Below are 19,799 nucleotides of genomic sequence, written 5' to 3' on the forward strand. Positions count from 1 at the left end.
GGCATAATATAATAACGGGAGTTGGGAAAGGTCTGGGTTTCTGGGTTAATCGTTGATGCAACAACCCTGCCACTACCTTTCCCTTCTCATCTCCGTTTGGTTTATTCAGGGGGGAAAAGCCATCCACGCAACACGGAAATGTGTACAGACTCATCTTGAGAAGAGCTCGAGGCGCAGAATTCCAGACGGGAACCACACGATTTTTATTAAGAAAATAAAATAAAATAAAATAACACAGTGTCGTAAGAGAAAAGGGTTAGTGTGCTCCGGGGGCCGACTAGGCCTAGTTTGAGCCTATACATAAATGTAGAACACGTTAAACGATATTGCGACCGTTAATAGGACACTATACAATACAAGTATAACGGCTTAAACGAGAAAGCATCAAGATTCGTCTTGATCGGATGAACTGTCGAATAGAGAAACTCTAAAGAATACCTGTCGACAAGCACAATAGAAACGCTTATGTTTACGAAAATGGCGAGCACTTTACCTAAAGCTGTGATAGGGAGTTATTTTTGACGAAAAGTTGTATCTGTCAGACCGACATCTGAAGGTTGAATAACAAACTGGGGCGTTGCTGGTGGTTCCCTGTTTCACTTGACAGGTGAAATTTGATCACGAATTCGCTGATTACGACCACGCGTGGAAACATTTTTGCGTAACCATCATCACAAAGCGGTTAAAGTGGGCCCTCAAAAACTAAATCTTTCGAATTGTTCAAAAGGCTCAAGCTGAAACAATACGGAGACGAAGGAATTCGTGTCGAAATCCGCCAGAATATCTTCCGTCACTGTGATTTATCATTCCGCTAAATATTCAAGCCCTTTCCCCAGAAAAATAAATAATAATTTTACACAAAAGAAGTTTGCCGGAATTTCTGTTATTCTCCTTCAAAAAGGAATGGCGTCGGTCGACCTCGCCCTTCCCTTTCCTTTAAAAAGAAAGAAAAAGACAATTCACCGTTTTCATTTTCTTAATAAAATATAGCCCGCAGTGAAAAATCGGCAATGCCAACATTTTTTTTTAACGACGTTATTTTTATCTGTAAGATCTCTACGCGAGACGGGAAAGAATAAAAAAAAAAAATGTGAAAATTGAATTAGAAACGACAAAGGGGGTACATTGACCACCTGCTACTGTTAGACGCAGAGGGCGCTTTACTTTCCCTCATTCGTTATTAGTAGGTTAGGTTGGACTACCATCTCAAGCCGCTTTTTGTAAAATGGTGACGCCGGCGAGCAAATATCGTTGCAGTTTCTTATCTTTTATCGTATCCACGCTCTCTCTCTCTCGCCGTTAACTTTTCTCCTCCCGGAGAAATGAAAAAAGTCTTGCTGTATTATTTTTTAAAATTATGCATACTGACGTGGGATGGGGGCATTCGTTTAATCATCAACCTCAACTAGTATTACCGCATCAATATTTCTAAATTATATGGGATTTATCTGGCGGACGGATGAGTTTGCGATGATTGTTCTTCTTCCCGTAATATATAAGTTGAGTGGTAACTTTTCATCAACAGGTCTAATAACCCAAAAATCTAACGAGTGTTCATTCTAATTTATAAACCACAACAGAGATGCCATTAAGTAGACACCGGTAGACACCTAGTTAGGGCCTAAACAAGAAAAACACATACCCCGCTGCATTTGATTGACCGAATCAGCACCAGGAATCGACGACCGTGGCATTTATAAATGATTGCGAAATTTTATTCCAGTACCATTTTTTTTTCTTTTTGGCGCAGTGAAACCGGTTATGCAAAACCCAATAGAGCTGTAACGGACCGACAACTTTATGATTCAGGACGTCAGTGCTCAAACTCTCAAGCGGGAAAGAAAAAGTTATGAGCGACCGAGCAAATTATTCTATACACAAGTATTGTGACATAGCCACAAACAAAATTTAAAGTAAATATAAGACTATACGCCACAGGAATCTACCCTGGCCCAGATATAATAAGTATTGCGATATCAGAATTTGAATTGAACAGACGGACGAGCTCCTTTCTCTCAATCACCAGCAGCTGCTGCTGATTGAGCTCGCGAACGCACAGCACAAACTGAATTCCAAATACACGGCACCAAAGTTTTGTAGACGAGTAATACCATAGACATATCACATTTTCCGTCTGGTTATTCTGGGAACAGGGCAGGGGGTAAGAGGCGGTGAAATCTTGCGCGTGTGTTCAAAACACCGTGACTTCCAAGTCGCAGCGGTATTCGTGAAATTCCGACACAGGAATAGCAGGAAACTCCTTTCACTTTCACATTTGACTGGTACATCAATTGATGTGTACCGCATCACGACGATCATATCAGTCATGTATAATACGTACCTCTCTGCGGAAAACACTAGAAAACCGCATATGTTGAGAGCTCCAAGATGTCGGACACATCCAATTTTATCGGTGGGAAACTGTAAAACAAAAAAACAGCCAAAGTTTCTCCATAATTTACCTGATTTTGTTGCGCTATTTACTTAATTAGCGTTCCGCTCTTCAGCGGGGCATTTGAACAAAGGTAATAGGGTTAGACTTTAGGGAATTTTTTTAAAAAACATCCAAAATCAAGTGAGGAAAGACCCCATTCCTTCAAGCTTCGACAACACCTTTTCTCTCGACACGTACGCTACGTTGTGTGTTCGATCGTGTGTGATCAATTAACCTTTAAAAGGAAAGGGGAATTTCTTTTCGATGGAAAACTGACACCACCACATCCGCATGGGGTCCTACATACAGCACGCGTAGGCCTACTTTCTTTTCATTTTTTTGCAGCACCTTAATGAACCTACGTACAGGCATCAAATCGTCTGGAAATCATTTCTTTAATTTCGAATCGAAACAAATGGGAAACTTTAATTTCCGAACGGCTTGTAACAGATGGTCCGTCACGAAACTTGAGTGTCGCTAACGAAGAATACAAAACAGGTGCGTTAAAAATGTTTTTTCCCCTTTTGTCGGCCCCTCTCTTTTATTTAGCGAAAGATGACATTACTTTTTTTTTTCTACCGACTTTTATTAGAATAGTCCTGGAACCGCGGCAAACTGCTGGAGACAAGTTTTCTAACAGACTCCAGCAATGCCTGGACTACTGTGTTTAAAAAAAAAAAAAAAAAACCTTTCACGAAAGCTTTGTACCCAAACGTAGTATTTTCTATTTCGTTCTACCGGATTGTAAACAAGTATACCATGGGAATTGACAATTCCTGCTGTCTAACCACTACCTATAGGATAAAAGCAGCTATTGACCGCGCAACTAAAGGTTGTTGGTACGCTAACTTAAAAAGCGTAAACGCGTTATTTTTAGACATTAGGATTTATACTTTCACTGCACGTAGGCTACTGGGTGCATTGGGTTTACCGGTAATTTTTTTACGGTCGATAAAAAATTGACGGCTCCACGTGTGGTACTACATAAACTAAACTACAGTTGGGTAACTAACTATACAGGCTGTAGCTACGTGAAGATCAGTAGCTAATATGCAGCACAATATTCTAATTGATTATTAACTGTACTTGTTGATGGTTAAAAGCATCCGGATTCCGTCGCGAGGACGAAGAATTGCTTCCGTCAAGATGGCAACGTTTTCCGGTTTGTCCAACGATTTGACGTGGAATCGACGTATCACGGAAGCGAGGATAATCTTCTCTTCCATCATGGCAAACTTTTGACCTACAAAGAGCCAAGAAATATGAGATTAACGGTTTAAAATTTCTTGATGTTGTTGAAGGAAATTACCGATGCAGTTACGAGGACCAGCGCTGAACGGGACATAAGCATACGGATGTCGACCCTGAATGTTTTCCGGAAAGAAACGCTCCGGTTTGAAACTCTCCGGATCGGGGAAGTAGGTAGGATCGCGGTGGATCAAATAAGGTGAAACTATGACTGTAGCTCAAACAGCAGGATCATATCCACCTGGATTTTATTCAAAAGGAAAGGAAAAAGAATAAGTTTTCAATAGTTTAGTCAGTTTGTTTTTAATGCGCATACAAATGATTGTACCTTCCAGCAATTGCCTCGAGAGAATCGGAACGCTGGGATAAAGACTCGGGGCTTCTTTGATGCAACACTCGAGATATTTCAGTTCGCTCAATTTAGTCATGATGACTGGGCGATAAGAGTTGCCAAAGACTCGAGCCAGTTCCTCGTTCACTTTCTCCTGTAATGGCACGAGCAAATGACGTGGCACCAACATCATGCTTTACATAATTGATATTACCTGCACTTCAGGATAGTTGCCTATAAGAAAAAGACACCAGTTAATTGCGGAAGCCGTAGTATCATGACCCTGTATAAAATTCAAGGGTCAATTTGTTGTGAAGAAATAATTGACCGAGACATTGTATTGCTAACCTACCTCAACCATGAAGGTTTCAACTTCTTCACGAATGTCAATATCGCTGATAACTTTTCCGTCTTGCGAGGCTTCGATCAAGAGATCGAGGAACGCTAATCGGGATTTTTCTATGACAAATAATTCCATTAAATTAGTACGTCAAATAAAATGGATTTGGACATTTTACTTGAAACAAACTCGTCGTCATCTTTCTTTGGCAAATCAACTGGTTGTTGCTGCTCAGTCTTCGGCAGTTTGTGGTCGTTTTCACCTTGAAGAAGATGAGTCAGACGACACAATCATACATAATAAAATAATATACAATAAAACAAGCAACGGCCGTGAAGGCCGTTACTTGTTTTATGGATAGTTTATACCTGATTAGTGAATCCATGGAGAATGGACAGGCATCTCTTTTGCTCCGATCCGAGAGGGAACAGTCGAAAAAGCCAATCCGGTTGAAGCCATGGCCGAGTTTGACGCGCTTGGATAATGTGAGTCATCCTATTATGTCAAAAGTACATGTTATATGGTTTAGACAAAACACGTATTTAGCAATATCCATAAGGGAATCTAAATCATTACGACTTGAGATTTTCTCAGAGCATAAAAAACAGCAATGGTCTTTTCTGGTGCCGTGTTATTTCCTATCGTTTAAACTACGTAAGACTAAAATAAACCGAAATCTAACTTGTAAACACCTTTGACGTAATCCGAGTCACTTTTTTGTTGGGCGTCGACATGACGACCCATAGCCGTTTCTGAATATTACCATAGACACACAAATAACTGATGAATAGACTTAAAAAAATTAATAAAACGTGTGATTACCGCAAATGATGTCCAGTGTGCACAGAGCGATGAACGGGTAAATGTCAAAGTTTTGATCGACTTTCTCGCTCAGCTTTTCGACGAGTACGGCACATTGTTCATCATTGATGATGTGAACCAATTACTCCAAAATTTGAAAGTGGAAAGTTGGTGTCAACAGTTTATGCGCCTCTGGTGCCATTTCGCCCCTGTAATTGCGGAAAAGTAGAACTTTATTCAGAACCCAGGCGAATAAATTGAAACAGAGCGGACGCCCGTTATATAAATGTACACATAATTTTTAGAAATCCAGCAGGTTCGCTATTATATGAACATACCTGTACTCGTTAAGAGACGAGTGGCAAGCCATGGCTGGATGTAGTCGTATTCCGGACCTTTGTCGATAATTTTGTTGCTGCTCAGCACAACCTTTGATAATTGAGTATCATTAAGAAATTATTGATAATGGGTAAAATTGTTTTGTACCTAGGCACTTTCGGCCCCACCGACTAGAAACCAAGGTTGAGGTCCGACCCAAATTCGGACCACAGATTTCTTGCTGTATTTTTTGTACAGTTGAACGGCGTGGGGCATTATCTTTGCAAACAACACGTGAAAAGGTAGAAATTAAGATTTCAAAACGATGAATCACTGCGCTTGGCTTTTCATACCTTCGGGCGGTAGGAAAAATTCGGTGGCGCTTCCTAATAAGAGCGGAATCTGAGCGGGCGGACCCGGTATCTTGTTACAACGTCGAACATACTTGGCAATTCAAAGACTATTATTTTTAAGTCATTTTCCAATGGTGAGGTTACTGCACATTAAGCTAAATTTACCTTGTAGCGTCGAAATAGTGTGCCCATAAGATGAACGAGAACAAAACAAGCAAACGTCAAGAAAAGCACTAACGTGTTGGGAATTAGACTGTAGACAAAATCTGGAATGATTTGACCACCCATGGCAGACTTGTCTCACTAGCAAAGAACGGGAAGCAACTAAGTATTGACGGCATCACAAGTAGAAAACGGGAGTGTACAAGGCGCGACTAAACTCTAAAGGTCGATCAATATCAGTAGAAATACGTCCAAAGTTCACGTAGTAGAAGCTAGACATGAATCCTTATTTTACAAAGATAAGCTAATTTTGAACTTACCATCGGTTGACCTCTGCTTGGTGTTTCTTCGAATCACTCAGCAACATTCGCACGCTAAAAACAACATTATTAGATGGAAGCGAATTTTAACTAATAAATACAGACACAAGCTGAGAATCCTTGTTCGTAAACTAGTAAGTGTGCAAACTTTATTGCCTTTGTCTATATTCCTAAAATAATCTGGCATATTTCTCCAGCAGATAGGCATACGATCAATCAAACTCGGTTTGGTTTAACAACCTTTAGTTATTTAACAACGTCTTGTGAGTCAATTGTAGTCGAATTCCGTCTCGTGGACGAAGAATGACTTCGATCAACAAGGGCAAATCTTCTGGCTTGTCCAAGGATTTAATGTGAAAACGACGTAACACGGAAGCGAGGATAATCTTCTCTTCCATCAATGCGAACTTTTGTCCTGTAAAAAGCCAAGAAACTTCACAGTCGACATATTCTTTCTCTTGATTTGTTTAAGGAAATTACCGATGCAGTTGCGCGGGCCAGCGCTGAAAGGGACGTAGGCATACGGATGTCGACCTTGAATGTTTTCCTGAAAGAAACGCTCCGGCTTGAAACTCTCCGGATCGGGAAAGTAGGTAGGATCGCGGTGAATAATACAGGGGACGATCAAAACTGTAGCTCCAACGGGAAGTGTATATCCGCCTAGTGAAAAGAAAATGTTATCCTGAAACGTTGCAAGATAGTTTAAAATCCTTAATAATTTGTTTACAAATATTTGTGTCTTCCATCAATTCCCTCGCATAAATAGGAACACTTGGATAAAGACGCAGGGCTTCTTTGATGCAGCACTCGAGATATTTCAGTTCGGTCAAATCGGCCATGGTGACTGGACGATCAGATTCGCCGAATACTCGTGTCAGTTCCTCACTCACTTTTTCCTATTGAATAATGTCAAGATTTTCACTTGGAATCTGTGTTTGGAACTTTATAGACTCACCTGCACTTCAGGATTGCCTCCAATAAGAAATAGAGACCAGTTGATAGCTGCCGCCGTGGTATCATGACCCTGAAGATGTGAACCAAATGAATTAATGTCCATGTGTAATTAATGCCTAGATTAATAATCTACTTCAAACATGAAGGTGTCAACTTCTTCACGAATGTCAAGATCGCTGAGCACTTTCCCATCTTGCGATGCTTCGATCAAAAGATCGAGAAAAGCCAAACGCGGTTTCTCTGTGACAAGTCAAATCAAGTTGCATAAAATAAAGAGATATTCATTATACGGTTTTTACTTGAAACAAATTCGTCGTTATCTTTTTCCGGTGAATCCTCTTGACGTTGTTGACCGATTTTCCTGTGTTTCGCTTTCCGCTCCCGGATAACCTCAAATAGCAAGCAATAAGTAACAATGCGCGTAAAAATGCTAATTATTGGAGTGATTTGGTGGTCCGTCTTGATGGCTGCATATAATTACCTGATCAGTGAAGTTGTGAAGGATCGACAGACATCTCTTTTGGTCAGCTCCGAGAGAGGAAAGACGAAAGAGCCAATCTGGTTGAAGCCATGGCTGAGTTTGTCTCGCCAGGATAATTTGAGTCATCCTATTATGCCATGTGAAAAACACACACAGTATAATTACATGGTTCGGACAGGTAGACAAAGGTAGAAATTGGCATCGCATTTTCTCTTAACATAATAAAAAAACAGCTAGAATTTCAGATAATTTAGGAAAAAGACGAAAAGGAATGATGATTATTCGGTCAACTACGATTGCGTTTTGATCAAATAATCAAATTTATGTTATTTTTAAAAGAATGATTGGCAAAATCTTAAGTAACAAAGCAGCTTGGAGTCTTGGACTTAGATTTGTGGTGTTGCAATATGCATTTACGTTTTCTAAATGCTGCAGATAAATATCTCTTTAACTGGTTATTTGTGTGTTTTCCAACGTGCGTTCTAACTGCACCTTTGATCGATGAGGTCTCTGAGACAGCTACAAAATTAGAGAAAAAACAAAAGATAAGCTTCTTACTTGTAAACAGATTGGACGTAATCAGAGTCACTTTTGCTTTGGGCATCGACGTGACGCCCCATAGTCGTTTCTGAATGTTAACACGCAAAAAGCCGTAAATCGAAGTAAAGCTATAAAATGACAAAGATCTTTTACCACAAATGACATCCAACGTGCACAGAGTGATGTACGGGAAAATGTCAAATTCCTGACCGACTTTCTCGCTTAGTTTTCCAACGAGTACGGCACTCTGTTCATTGAACACGTGAACAAAGTCTTCGAGAATTTTAAAATGGAAAGCTGGGGTTAGCAACTTGCGACGCTTATGCCATTTGCTCCCTAAAGAATGTTTGTTATAGTATATATCAGGTTAATATGAAATTGGTCAACTTTGAATTGAAATGCGGAGGGAGGTTATTACCTGTGCTCGTCAACAAGCCAGTGGCCAACCAAGGATAAAGATATTCATACGCTCGACTCTTGTCAATTATTTTGTTGCTACCAAGAATCACCTTTAATAAGTTTCAATTAAAAAATAAATAATTTGATAGAATACAAAAAGATTTGCCATCGTACCTCTGTGCTTTGAGCTGAACCGAGAACAAACCAGGGAATTGGTCCGATCCATAACCGCATTAGGGACTTTTCATTGGCCCATTTGTAGTACAAGTTAATAAAGTGAGGAAGTATTTCTGAATGTGCGAGTTATACAAGTGTGTCGATATATTGAAGAGTAAAGCACAGGTGTTGTGGTAAATTATAGTAATACTTATTGTGACGTTCGAGGAACAGTTCGGTGAAGCTTCCAAAAAGCGGAAGCTGCACAGGAGGTCCCGGAATTTTTTCGCACAATTTCATATACTGCACATTCAGTTTATCGCAAAATTGCAAGCATTTAAAAACGCATATTAGGCTCGATAGAAATATAGGTAGAAGTTTGTTGATAATTTTACCTTGTGACGTCGAAATAATGCCGTTCCAAGAGTCACTGAAATGAGGCACGTTACGGAAAATACGAGCGTCAATCCATTCGGAATTAAATGATACAAATACTCAGGAACTGTTGGATTGGTCATGATGTGCTCTGTTGAGAGCGAAAATAAGGACATAAACTGCGCTAGTAGTTTTGAAATTGATCTATTTAAATATCAAGACTTTTTATCAGTTCGGGTTATGTTTACGATGATTAAAAAAAGTCTGTTTAGTTTTACTGTCACGTCGTCGATCGATATCATATGTAAACATGGAAGTTTCCCAGGCTAGCTTGGTCGTATTAAGGAAACTTTTTTTCATCACTACGCAATTCAACTACAGAATGTTGAAATTATCAGCTAGAAGTTCACTGAAACCTAATACGATGTCCCAAAGGTCGTCCTACAAACATATTTAATGTCTAATGTCTGTGGCTCTGTGCTAACTGCTGCTAGTCGTCTGCTAAAACCACGTTGTTGATACTAAAATATCAGTACATCAATTTTGCAAGTTCGCAAGTTTTTATCGATTCAATAACCCAGTTGAATGTGAAAAAAAAACTTTTTTAATGTTCTTCTTGACTGTTTCCTAAAAATTCATTTTTAGACTTAAGTTTGTTTTATAGCCTATGTGACTATGTCTTTAATTCTTTATTATACAGGTCTTCCTCTACAGCAGTACATTTTTTTAGCTATGACCAAAATAGTTTGAATAGAGCTCTGGTATTTTTCAAAACATCAACTAAACTCGAAGAAGGACGTACACGTGTTGTTTATGTCGACTTCTTGAGGGTCAATCGGAGTCGAATTCCGTCTAGGGGACGCAGGATTAATTCAGTAACGATTGGCACGTCACTTGGTTTGTCCAGGGCCTTTACGTGGAAACGGCGTAAGACGGAAGCAAGGATAATCTTCTCTTCCATCAGAGCAAATTTTTGACCTGCAGAATATTTTGCTCTCATTGTAATTTAAAATTGGTATGAAACTGAAAGGAGTCGGTGTTTCCAAATGTACCGATACAGTTGCGCGGGCCAGCGCTGAACGGGACGTAGGCATACGGATGTCGACCAATAATGTTTTCCGGGAAGAAACGTTCCGGCTTGAAACTCTCCGGTTCGGGAAAGTACTTTGGATCACGGTGGATAACATAAGACATTGCCACCACTGATGCTCCGGCTGGAAGAACGTATCCACCTGATGGATAAGGAAAGAAGATAAAAATTCATTCAGACTTTGTAAGCATTTGATAATCAAACTATTGATGAACATACAGGCGGCGACATCCTCCATCAATATCCTGCTAAAGAACGGAACGCTGGGATAAAGACGCAGGGCTTCTTTGATGCAACACTCGAGGTATTTTAATTCGCTCAAGTCCGTCATGGTGACTGGGCGATCAGAGTCGCCGAATACTCGTGACAGTTCCTCATTGATTTGTTCCTATACCAAAATATCAAAATCATTTTCGCATAAATCAAACTAAATAGAAAAGGTGTTCTCTTACCTGTACTTCAGGATGGTTGCCGATAAGAAGGAGGGACCAGTTGATGGCAGCTGCTGTCGTGTCATGACCCTGGTAAATGAATTAAACTCATCAGAGGGGACGTAAAATAAAATGATGTTTTTTAAAATGATGTCGAGTTTTTTTACTTCAAACATAAAGGTGTCAACTTCCTCACGAATGTCAAGATCACTGAGCACTTTGCCATCTTGCGAGGCTTCAATCAACAGATCCAGAAAAGCCAAACGCGGTTTCTCTGGGACAGAAATGTAAAATGCCAACTTATCACTTGTTTTTATAGCCAATTGAAAGATTCGACAATTTTTATTGAAGGAATTTTATTACTTGAAATGAAATCGTCTTCTCCGTTTGGCGTCGTCTCGGTCTTTTTCTGTTGCTGAGCTTTGCGCAACTTGTGTTCATTTTTTCGCTCACGAATCACCTATAAGGTAAGAAGTCCAATGAACGAGTACCAAAAAAAAAGTCAATTAGCGCTGTGAATCGTCCAGCGTTAAGCGGTGCAAGTAACTTTAATTGATGGAACACGGACAAAGACTGTAATTAAAAAGGGTGTGTCTGGGAAAGAATCCTAACGTCGCGATGCTTTCCAAAATGGCCAATTTTTTGCAACTTTCAAGAGTTTGGCAACTTTACGTTAAACGTTTTCCTTTACCATTTCCTCACAGGCCAGACCACAACCCAGAACCCAAGTTGTAATATTAAATATTTTTATATTGAAGTTTACCAACCGGAGTCGTTCTTCCGTTATATTTCTGGAAAGTTCCGCATTGCTCAATCGTCTGTGTCCCTTACGCAGTTTTCACCATTCCGAAATATATCGAGGAGACACATGAAAGAACCTATTCCTTTGTGTACCTCATCAGTGAATCCATGGAGAATGGACAAGCATCTCTTTTGCTCCGATCCGAGAGGGAACAGACGAAAGAGCCAATCCGGTTGAAGCCATGGGCGAGTTTGACGCGCTTGGATAATGTGGCCCATGCTGTTATTGAAACAAAAATACAATTGTGACGTATGCAAATTGAATAGCTGATGTTGCGTTATCCTCACTTGTAAACAGCTTTGACGTATTCAGAATCTTTGTTGCTCTGAGCATCGACGTTGCGCCCCATTGCCGTTTCTGAATAAAATTGGCACGCGTCAAATAACCCAGTCAGTGTGGCTAGGCCAATAACTAATACCACCAAGAATATTTGAGCAATTTCGTTACCACAAATGACATCCAGTGTACAGAGGGTGATGTATGGGAAAACATCAAAATCTTGGCCGACTTTCTCGTTTAGTCGTTGGACGAGAACGACACTTTGCTCGTTGAAGACTTGGACAAAATCTTCGAGAATTTTGAAGTGAAACGTTGGCGTCAACAATTTGCGCCTCTGATGCCATTTTTGACCTGCAATTAAAGTAAACAGGGAGCAGCTCATTACCAGAGCCAATAAAAGGATTAACATTCCGTACGTTCTTAATTGACTTTAATTTACCTGTACTCGTCAAGAGACCAGTGGCTAGCCACGGGTGAATGAAGTCATATTCTGGACCCTTGTCAATAATTTTATTGCTACTAAGCACCACCTAAAATGAGGAGAATTAAATTAAGGTAATTATGTGCTAGAAGAATAGTTCGTCTACCTCCACACTTTCAGCCCCGCCGAGTAGAAACCAGGGTTGAGATCCGATCCAGATTCGTATAATTGAACTTTTGTTATATTTCTGGTATAGCTCATAGGCATGGGGCATGATCTCTTCGAAATGAAAGAAAATTCAAAGTCAAAATCAAAGATTTTTGCATTTGGAACGGTTGTTGGTATCGTAAAATACGTTCAGGTGGAAGGACGAACTCCGAGGCGCTCCCAAAGAGCGGAATCTGAGTTGGTGGCCCGGGGACTTTGGAACATCGTTGAACGTACTGCAAATCAAAGATAAAATAAGGGAAATGATAATGATTAATTATTTTTGGGCCATATCCGTATTTACTGCTTTGCATATTGTTTACCTTATAACGCCGAAATAACGCATTGCCAACAGCAACGAGTACGATGCTTCCTATGGTAAAGACTAGTGTTAATTTGTTCGGAAACAAATTGTAGAAATCAGAAACGATTTGGACAGCCATGATGATGTTCTTTCAAACAAACTGACAAGGCAATAGCTAAATAGCGACTGAACTCAAGGGTCGTCAAAATTGTGATACATTTGATTGAACGCCTTTGGGGACCGTTACCAAGGCAACCAAACGAAACGGGTTCTTATCAAATGAGCCTGTAGGATTGTAGTGAATATAATTCGTGCTGCTGATCACGCGCGCGCATTTTTATTATCGATAGATCGAAAGATCTTTGGGTTACGAAATTTTGGGATTAATTGATCAAACAAGTATAAACCAAGGTCAATTAATTACATCAGCTATTGATATCTTCTGATCGTTTCACACACCCAAGGAAGAATGGAGGGTAGAAACAAAGCAAATGCGAAAGGAATTTTTTGGGTTGTTTATTAGATTAGATTGCGATTTTTTACATCAAATAGGTTAACCATTTGTGTGACTAAATAAGGCAGTTACCCCATGTTTTTTAAATCACTGGTGACCCTGTTGGAAATTTAGGAGTCAAGTGGACTCGAATTCCGTCGCGTGGTCGTAAAATTAATTCAGCCAAGAGAGGCATATCATCCGCCTTGTCCAAGGATTTGACGTGGAAGCGACGTAACACGGAAGCGAGGACAATCTTCTCTTCCATTTGAGCAAATTTTTGCCCTTCAAATTGCCAAGAAAAATATAGCAATAACAATTTAAAATTTCTTGATAAGATTTAAGGAAATTACCGATGCAGTTACGAGGTCCAGCGCTGAACGGGACATAAGCATACGGATGTCGACCTTGAATGTTTTCCGGAAAGAAACGCTCCGGTTTGAAACTCTCCGGATCAGGGAAGTAAGTCGGATCGCGGTGGATTATATAGGGGGCGATCATCACTGTGGCTCCAACAGGGATATTGTATCCAGCTATGCGATAACACACATATACGTTAAAGATTTAGAGAATTGAATAACTCTTTATCGACTTACAGACTGTTACATCTTCCATGAGTCCTCTAGTAATAAGAGGAACACTGGGATAAAGACGAAGGGCTTCTTTGATGCAGCACTCGAGATATTTCAATTCGCTCAAATCGGCCATGGTGACTGGACGATCAGATTCGCCGAATACTCGTGTCAGTTCCTCACTCACTTTTTCCTATTGAATAATGTCAAGATTTTCACTTGGAATCTGTGTTTGAAACTTTATAGACTCACTTGGACTTCAGGATTTCCTCCAATAAGAAATAGAGACCAGTTGATGGCAGCTGCAGTCGTGTCGTGACCCTGGTATTAGTGAATCAAAGTTAACTGGGGTTCACAATCTAAGTTAAATTTAAAACTGACTTCAAACATGAAGGTGTCAACTTCTTCGCGAATGTCAAGATCGCTGAGCACTTTTCCGTCTTGCGAGGCTTCAATCAAGAGATCGAGGAACGCTAATCGGGATTTTTCTACCACAAGATAAAATAATAGAAGTGAAGTTATAAATGATTCATAGCCAATTGAAAGAACGAGAAGAACATTTTTTTTATTAGAAGAATTTTAAAATACTTGGAATAAAGTCATCGTCTTCCGCTAGTGCCTCAACCTTTTTTTCCTCATTGGCCTTTTGCTGTTTGTACTCGATTTTCCTTTCACGAATCACCTAGAAATTTAAGTGAGTTCAGTTAATTGGGATGCCTATTTGATGGGTAAAAAAAAAATACCTTATCCGTAAAACCGTGAAGAATGGACAAGCATCTCTTTTGCTCCGAACCGATAGGTAAAAGTCGGAATAGCCATTCGATTTGTAGCCACGGTCGCGTCTGTCTCGCTTGAATAATTCGGGTCACTCTACAGCCATACGATTTCAATTTTTAAAATCAATTACTTCATACGGATTAATGCACCATTTAATATTGTTGTTATTTACAAATGATCAATCTTATCGGAAACGGTTGGATTCAATTCTACTATCCGTAAAAAAAAACAACATTCCCTCAAGGCCAACACGCGTGGATAGAAGATAAACATAATCAAATACAGGTTGCGATAAAGGAAAATTGTCGGTGATATCTTTACACTTTGTCCTTTATTGATTTCCACCATCGCAAACATGTGACGAAAGCGTAAACGAAGCGAAATCAAATGGAACTTACTTGTAAACAGCTTGGACGTAATCGGAGTCGCTTTTGCCTTGTGCGTTTACATGGCGTCCCATGGCCGTTTCTAAATATGGCAACATTTAAACGATCAATCTAAATCACGTTATTCCTATAAGGAGAGGCTATATTTACCGCAAATGACATCGAGCGTGCATCGCGTGATGAAAGGGAAAATGTCAAAATCCTGGCCGACTTTCTCGCCCAGCTTTTCGACGAGTACGGCACTTTGTTCATTGAAGACGTGGATAAATTCCTCGAGGATTTTGAAATGGAAAGTTGGAGTCAACATTTTGCGTCGCTTATGCCATTTGCTGCCTTCGATGTTCCGGGAAACGCAATGGAGATAAAAATAAAGAATTTGGTTCGTTCTGATCGATGGCAGTTTGAATTTCGCGGTGGATACCTGTGCTCGTCAAAAGTCCAGTGGCCAACCAGGCCTGGATGAAATCGTATTCCCGGCCCTTGTCGATGATCTTGGTGCTACTAAGTACAACCTTTAGCATAAAACAACGATTATATAAGAAACAACATAAAGAAAAAAAGGTGAAGGAGAGTTTTGCCAGGAATACCTCTGCGCCCTCGGCTGAACCGATGGTAAACATAGGAAAAGGTCCTATCCATAGTCGTGTTACTGATTTCTTGCTCCATGTCTTGTATAATTTCGTAAAATGTGGTAAAATTTCTATACAAAACGACATAAGGTCATTTGATAGGGTCATTTGTTTTAGTTTTAGCTGAAGTTAACCTCAGTTAACCTCAGCTCATTACCTTCAGGTTCGAGGAAAAATTCGGTGAAACTTCCGAAAAGAGGTATTTGAGCTGATGGACCCGGAATCACGCTACATTGACGAAAGTACTATGACAAATCAATAGCAGTCAACGTAAGAACGACACAAGTAACCTTAAAGCTTATTATAAAATTGTTTTAAATTTTATTTACTTACCTTGTAACGTCGGTACAAAGCCGTTCCAGCAACACAGAAAAGGACAGTTGCGAACGACGTGACGAGTGTCACCGCATTCGGAAACAAACGATACAAACCTTCAGGAACTATTTGAAAACCCATGTAGAATAACGGCCAACTATTTTCGCTTGTGAAATACGACTGCGCGGATAAGCAAAGACGATTAAGAGAAACCCGACCAAGAGGGGCGATGCTAACATTTTAGTTTCATATCAATTGACTTTGTTTACAACGGTGACTCGTCAAAAATTGATAAATAATTTTTTTATTTATTTTTCAAGACTCTTTTTTTTTATCGCCGTTTACTTATATGTAGCCTAAGATAGAATGTATCTGCGCAATAATCCAGAGTTCAAAGATATTTGTAATTTTTTTTTTAAATAAGACCAGTCAGCTTTTTCAAGACGGGAGAGTACTAAGTCTATCTATTTCCACGAGCTTTGACGCTGAATCGTTACATTCTATATGTCTCTATAAGTAGAAAGCATTTAGCAATGCTGCATTTTTGGGGTTAAGTGAAGACGAATTCCATCTCGGGGTCGCAAGATTAATTCGACCAAAAAAGAAATATCTCCTGGTTTGTCCAACGATTTGACGTGGAAGCGACGCAATACGGAAGCGAGGATGACCTTCTCCTCCATCTGAGCAAATTTCTGACCTGCAGAGAAACAAAAAACTTTAAATAATCGAATTTTAATATCGCGTGTAATTGTTGAAGGAAATTACCGATACAATTACGAGGTCCAGCGCTGAATGGGACGTAGGCATACGGATGTCGACCCTGAATGTTTTCCGGAAAGAAGCGCTCCGGTTTGAAACTCTCCGGATCGGGGAAGTAGGTAGGATCGCGGTGGACTATGAAAGGAACGATCATCAATGTGGATCCTACGGGAATGTCGTAACCGCCTAAAACACGAAATAGAAACAAAAGCCCAAATTAACCTGTAGTTAAAGGTTGTGCTTTAATGGTGTCCTATAATCCAAAACATACAAATGGTTGTATCTTCCATCAGTTCCCTGGCCATGAGAGGGACACTTGGGTAAAGACGCAGGGCTTCCTTGATGCAGCACTCGAGATATTTTAATTCACTCAAGTCGGCCATGGTGACTGGGCGATCAGAGTCGCCAAATACTCGTGTTAGTTCCTCACTCACTTTTTCCTATTGCATTATTGTATCAACCTTTATTTAGAATCTGTATATGAAACTTTATAGAATATAGAACTTACCTGCACTTCAGAGTGGTTGCCAATTAGAAAAAGGGACCAAGTGATTGCAGCTGCAGTCGTATCGTGACCCTGGTATAAGTGAATCAGAGTTAACTGAGGTTCATAATCCAAGTTTATTTTAAACTTACTTCAAACATGAAGGTGTCAACTTCCTCACGAATGTCAAGATCACTGAGCACTTTGCCATCTTGCGAGGCTTCAATCAAGAGATCCAGGAAAGCCAAACGCGGTTTCTCTGTATACAATGGCACAACATTAAATTAACTTAAAATTTACAGCAGTGAGTAGATAATCTAAATGCGTACTCAATAAGAATTCCTCGTCTTCCTGCTTCAACGATCCTGTTTGCTGTTCCTTATTGCGTTGATTGAATTCTATTTTCCGTTCACGAATCACCTGGAGTCACACAGTCAAATGAGTGTCAAAATGTCCAAGTGTTAATATTATTACCTGATCAGTGAATCCATGAAGGATCGACAGGCATCTTGATTGCTCGGATGCCATAGGAAAAAGACGAAAGAGCCAATCCGGTTGAAGCCACGGCCGAGTTTGTCTCGTCTGGACGATCCTGGTCATTCTGCAACGACATTGAAATGTAATTCATTTCGACACATGAGAAACTGCTGGGATATTCATCCGCTACGTCCCAGCAAAAGACAATTGCAATCCATCAAACTCGACTCTTACTTGTAAACAGCTTCGACGTATTCAGAGTCGGTGTTATTCTGGGCATCGACGTGTCGCCCCATGGCCGTTTCTGCATATTATTAATCACTTGTCATGTGCTGGCGCAGGTGTATGGCAAGAAGAAAAATGATTTTTCTTACCGCAAATGACGTCGAGCGTGCATCGCGTGATGAATGGGAAAATGTCAAAATCCTGGCCGACTTTCTCGCCCAGCTTTTCGACGAGTACGGCACTTTGTTCATTGAACACGTGGATAAAATCCTCCAGAATCTTGAAATGGAAAGTCGGTGTCAGCAACTTGCGGCGCTTGTGCCACTTGCTACCTGCCAAATAACGCCCGAGCAGTTATTAGTTATTACGATTTAGAAATCTCGAAATGAATATCTGTTTAATTCCAATTGTTAATGCCTCACACAAATATTACCCGTGCTAGTCAACAGTCCGGTGGCCAACCAGGGCTGCAAAAAATTATATTCTCGGCTCTTGTCGATAATTTTATTACTGCCAAGCACAACCTTGGGATATCAATTATTTACTAACGTCAATCAATGAACGAATTATTTAGTTATAGTTATTAGCAGCTAAATAAGACAGATCAGACCTCTACACCTTCGGCCGAACCAACTGCGAATAAAGCCAAAGGTCCAATCCAGACTCGCACTACCGATCTCTTGTTCCACGTTTGAAATAAATGCAATCCGTGCGGGAGATAACCTTTTAAAAATACATCCATATTTAAATTATCAGATTTAAATTAGGGTTGACCATGAACGACTATACATTGTTTTAGGGAGGGGATACTTTTCGTGATTCCTTGCGATGAGGGGTGAGGTAAGATTTTAAAAAAAAACCACCAAAAATTGCAGGAGATAACACTTAATTTTAATTACATTTTTTACCTTCTGGCTCGAGAAAGAATTCGGTGAAGCTTCCGAAAAGCGGAATTTGCGCAGGCGGACCGGGAATCTTGTTACAACGTACGAAATACTAAATAAATGAAATGGAAATAATGTCGATTAGTTCTCTTTACATTTATACGTCTACCGTTCTACCTTGTAACGTCGATACAATGCCGTCCCGAAGACGCAAAGAATAACACAGAAAATTGAAGTGGCCAGTGTCAGGGAATTCGGCAGTAAACGATAAAGATGATCGGAAATTATTTTCAAAATCATGGCTTGATTGATGGGTTCGCTTGATAAAATTAAAAGAACTGTTACAGAGCTCGGTCACGCACGCAAAGTGAGATTACCACGTCCTCTGCGATCAATATTAATACTAGATTTTATTTTCGTGTTATCATTTTGTTTGTTTAGTGAATTCAACAGAGTAGCTTGCAGAGCAGGTTATCATCGCACCATGTCCAGAGCTAGCTTTTAATAGGCTACGATAGAATGTTAATCATTTCCTGAGGTCAAATCTTTTTTGTGCTCTTTTACTCTTTCTAATATTAGCGCTGCTTCTTAAAAGTAAATATTTATTTCCGCTGGTACAGTGTTCCCCAGAACCATCTAGCGTTTAAATCTACAAGATCTTGGTGAAGTAAAATCTTCTCCCAAGTTCCAACCGTTTTCGTCGGATGGCGAACGGTCGTCGAATTTCCCCGAAATTTTCCCGAAATTCTTTTGGTGTTTCTTATTTTCTCACGAATAACAACCGAATACACACAAGCCAAGACATGACGTGTCAAAAAATGCAGGGTCTAGAGAGAGATAGAGAAATACCGCCGTTCTTTTGGGAAAACTGGCAAAATTGTTGATTAGAGAAAAGAAAGAAGCGCAGCACAGGCCTCGTCTGCTGATGGGATTGAGGCCATGCGGTATCATTTCATCTCCTCCGCCAAAGAGCTTTGGATTACAGGTGTCGAGCACCCCGACGAAGAAATGTATACATTGTCTTCTTCTTGATTCTCTGCGATCCGAAAACA

The 19,799-nt window shown here is 40.0% G+C and overlaps 4 protein-coding genes and 1 pseudogene across 5 annotated transcripts; all 5 read right to left on the reverse strand.

The window, feature by feature from the left end:
* Nucleotides 1-1,712: 1,712 nt before the first annotated feature.
* Nucleotides 1,713-16,204, reverse strand: LOC124348951 (cytochrome P450 4C1-like). Of its 2 annotated transcripts, XM_046799369.1 has the most exons (15): nucleotides 15,937-16,204; nucleotides 15,761-15,848; nucleotides 15,562-15,674; nucleotides 15,396-15,486; nucleotides 15,125-15,307; nucleotides 14,987-15,056; nucleotides 14,555-14,681; nucleotides 14,400-14,493; nucleotides 14,193-14,299; nucleotides 14,064-14,132; nucleotides 13,836-14,004; nucleotides 13,593-13,772; nucleotides 3,521-3,677; nucleotides 2,342-2,421; nucleotides 1,713-1,827 (listed from the first exon to the last, which is right to left on the reverse strand). In XM_046799369.1, exons 1-14 carry the CDS (start codon nucleotides 16,057-16,059, stop codon nucleotides 2,358-2,360), a joined length of 1,635 nt encoding a protein of 544 aa, XP_046655325.1. In that variant the 5' UTR covers nucleotides 16,060-16,204; the 3' UTR covers nucleotides 1,713-1,827; nucleotides 2,342-2,357. The 2 variants fall into 2 exon arrangements, with proteins under 2 accessions (XP_046655325.1, XP_046655326.1); XM_046799370.1 differs by lacking the exons at nucleotides 1,713-1,827; nucleotides 2,342-2,421; nucleotides 3,521-3,677 and adding an exon at nucleotides 13,113-13,524 and having other exon boundaries at nucleotides 15,937-16,189.
* Nucleotides 4,228-6,406, reverse strand: LOC124349052 (annotated as a pseudogene).
* Nucleotides 6,443-9,668, reverse strand: LOC124348955 (cytochrome P450 4c3-like). The gene is made up of 13 exons (XM_046799373.1): nucleotides 9,233-9,668; nucleotides 9,053-9,140; nucleotides 8,856-8,971; nucleotides 8,701-8,791; nucleotides 8,436-8,618; nucleotides 8,301-8,370; nucleotides 7,743-7,869; nucleotides 7,561-7,651; nucleotides 7,395-7,501; nucleotides 7,263-7,331; nucleotides 7,035-7,203; nucleotides 6,788-6,967; nucleotides 6,443-6,722 (listed from the first exon to the last, which is right to left on the reverse strand). Exons 1-13 carry the CDS (start codon nucleotides 9,386-9,388, stop codon nucleotides 6,550-6,552), a joined length of 1,620 nt encoding a protein of 539 aa, XP_046655329.1. The 5' UTR covers nucleotides 9,389-9,668; the 3' UTR covers nucleotides 6,443-6,549.
* On the reverse strand, nucleotides 9,887-13,041 carry LOC124348968 (cytochrome P450 4c3-like). Its single transcript, XM_046799396.1, has 13 exons — nucleotides 12,766-13,041; nucleotides 12,591-12,678; nucleotides 12,402-12,514; nucleotides 12,254-12,344; nucleotides 11,983-12,165; nucleotides 11,823-11,892; nucleotides 11,628-11,754; nucleotides 11,097-11,193; nucleotides 10,901-11,007; nucleotides 10,755-10,823; nucleotides 10,522-10,690; nucleotides 10,265-10,444; nucleotides 9,887-10,190 (listed from the first exon to the last, which is right to left on the reverse strand). The coding sequence occupies exons 1-13, from the start codon at nucleotides 12,883-12,885 to the stop codon at nucleotides 10,024-10,026; spliced, it is 1,581 nt and encodes a 526-aa protein (XP_046655352.1). The 5' UTR covers nucleotides 12,886-13,041; the 3' UTR covers nucleotides 9,887-10,023.
* A 163-nt stretch (nucleotides 16,205-16,367) lies between the features above and the next one.
* On the reverse strand, nucleotides 16,368-19,158 carry LOC124348969 (cytochrome P450 4C1-like). The gene is made up of 13 exons (XM_046799398.1): nucleotides 18,925-19,158; nucleotides 18,772-18,859; nucleotides 18,474-18,586; nucleotides 18,297-18,387; nucleotides 18,013-18,195; nucleotides 17,873-17,942; nucleotides 17,636-17,762; nucleotides 17,491-17,581; nucleotides 17,314-17,420; nucleotides 17,186-17,254; nucleotides 16,949-17,117; nucleotides 16,684-16,863; nucleotides 16,368-16,615 (listed from the first exon to the last, which is right to left on the reverse strand). The coding sequence occupies exons 1-13, from the start codon at nucleotides 19,045-19,047 to the stop codon at nucleotides 16,446-16,448; spliced, it is 1,581 nt and encodes a 526-aa protein (XP_046655354.1). The 5' UTR covers nucleotides 19,048-19,158; the 3' UTR covers nucleotides 16,368-16,445.
* Nucleotides 19,159-19,799: the final 641 nt, after the last annotated feature.

Source organism: Daphnia pulicaria, chromosome 7 (assembly GCF_021234035.1).
Source record: "Daphnia pulicaria isolate SC F1-1A chromosome 7, SC_F0-13Bv2, whole genome shotgun sequence".
Taxonomy (NCBI): Eukaryota; Metazoa; Arthropoda; class Branchiopoda; order Diplostraca; family Daphniidae; genus Daphnia; species Daphnia pulicaria.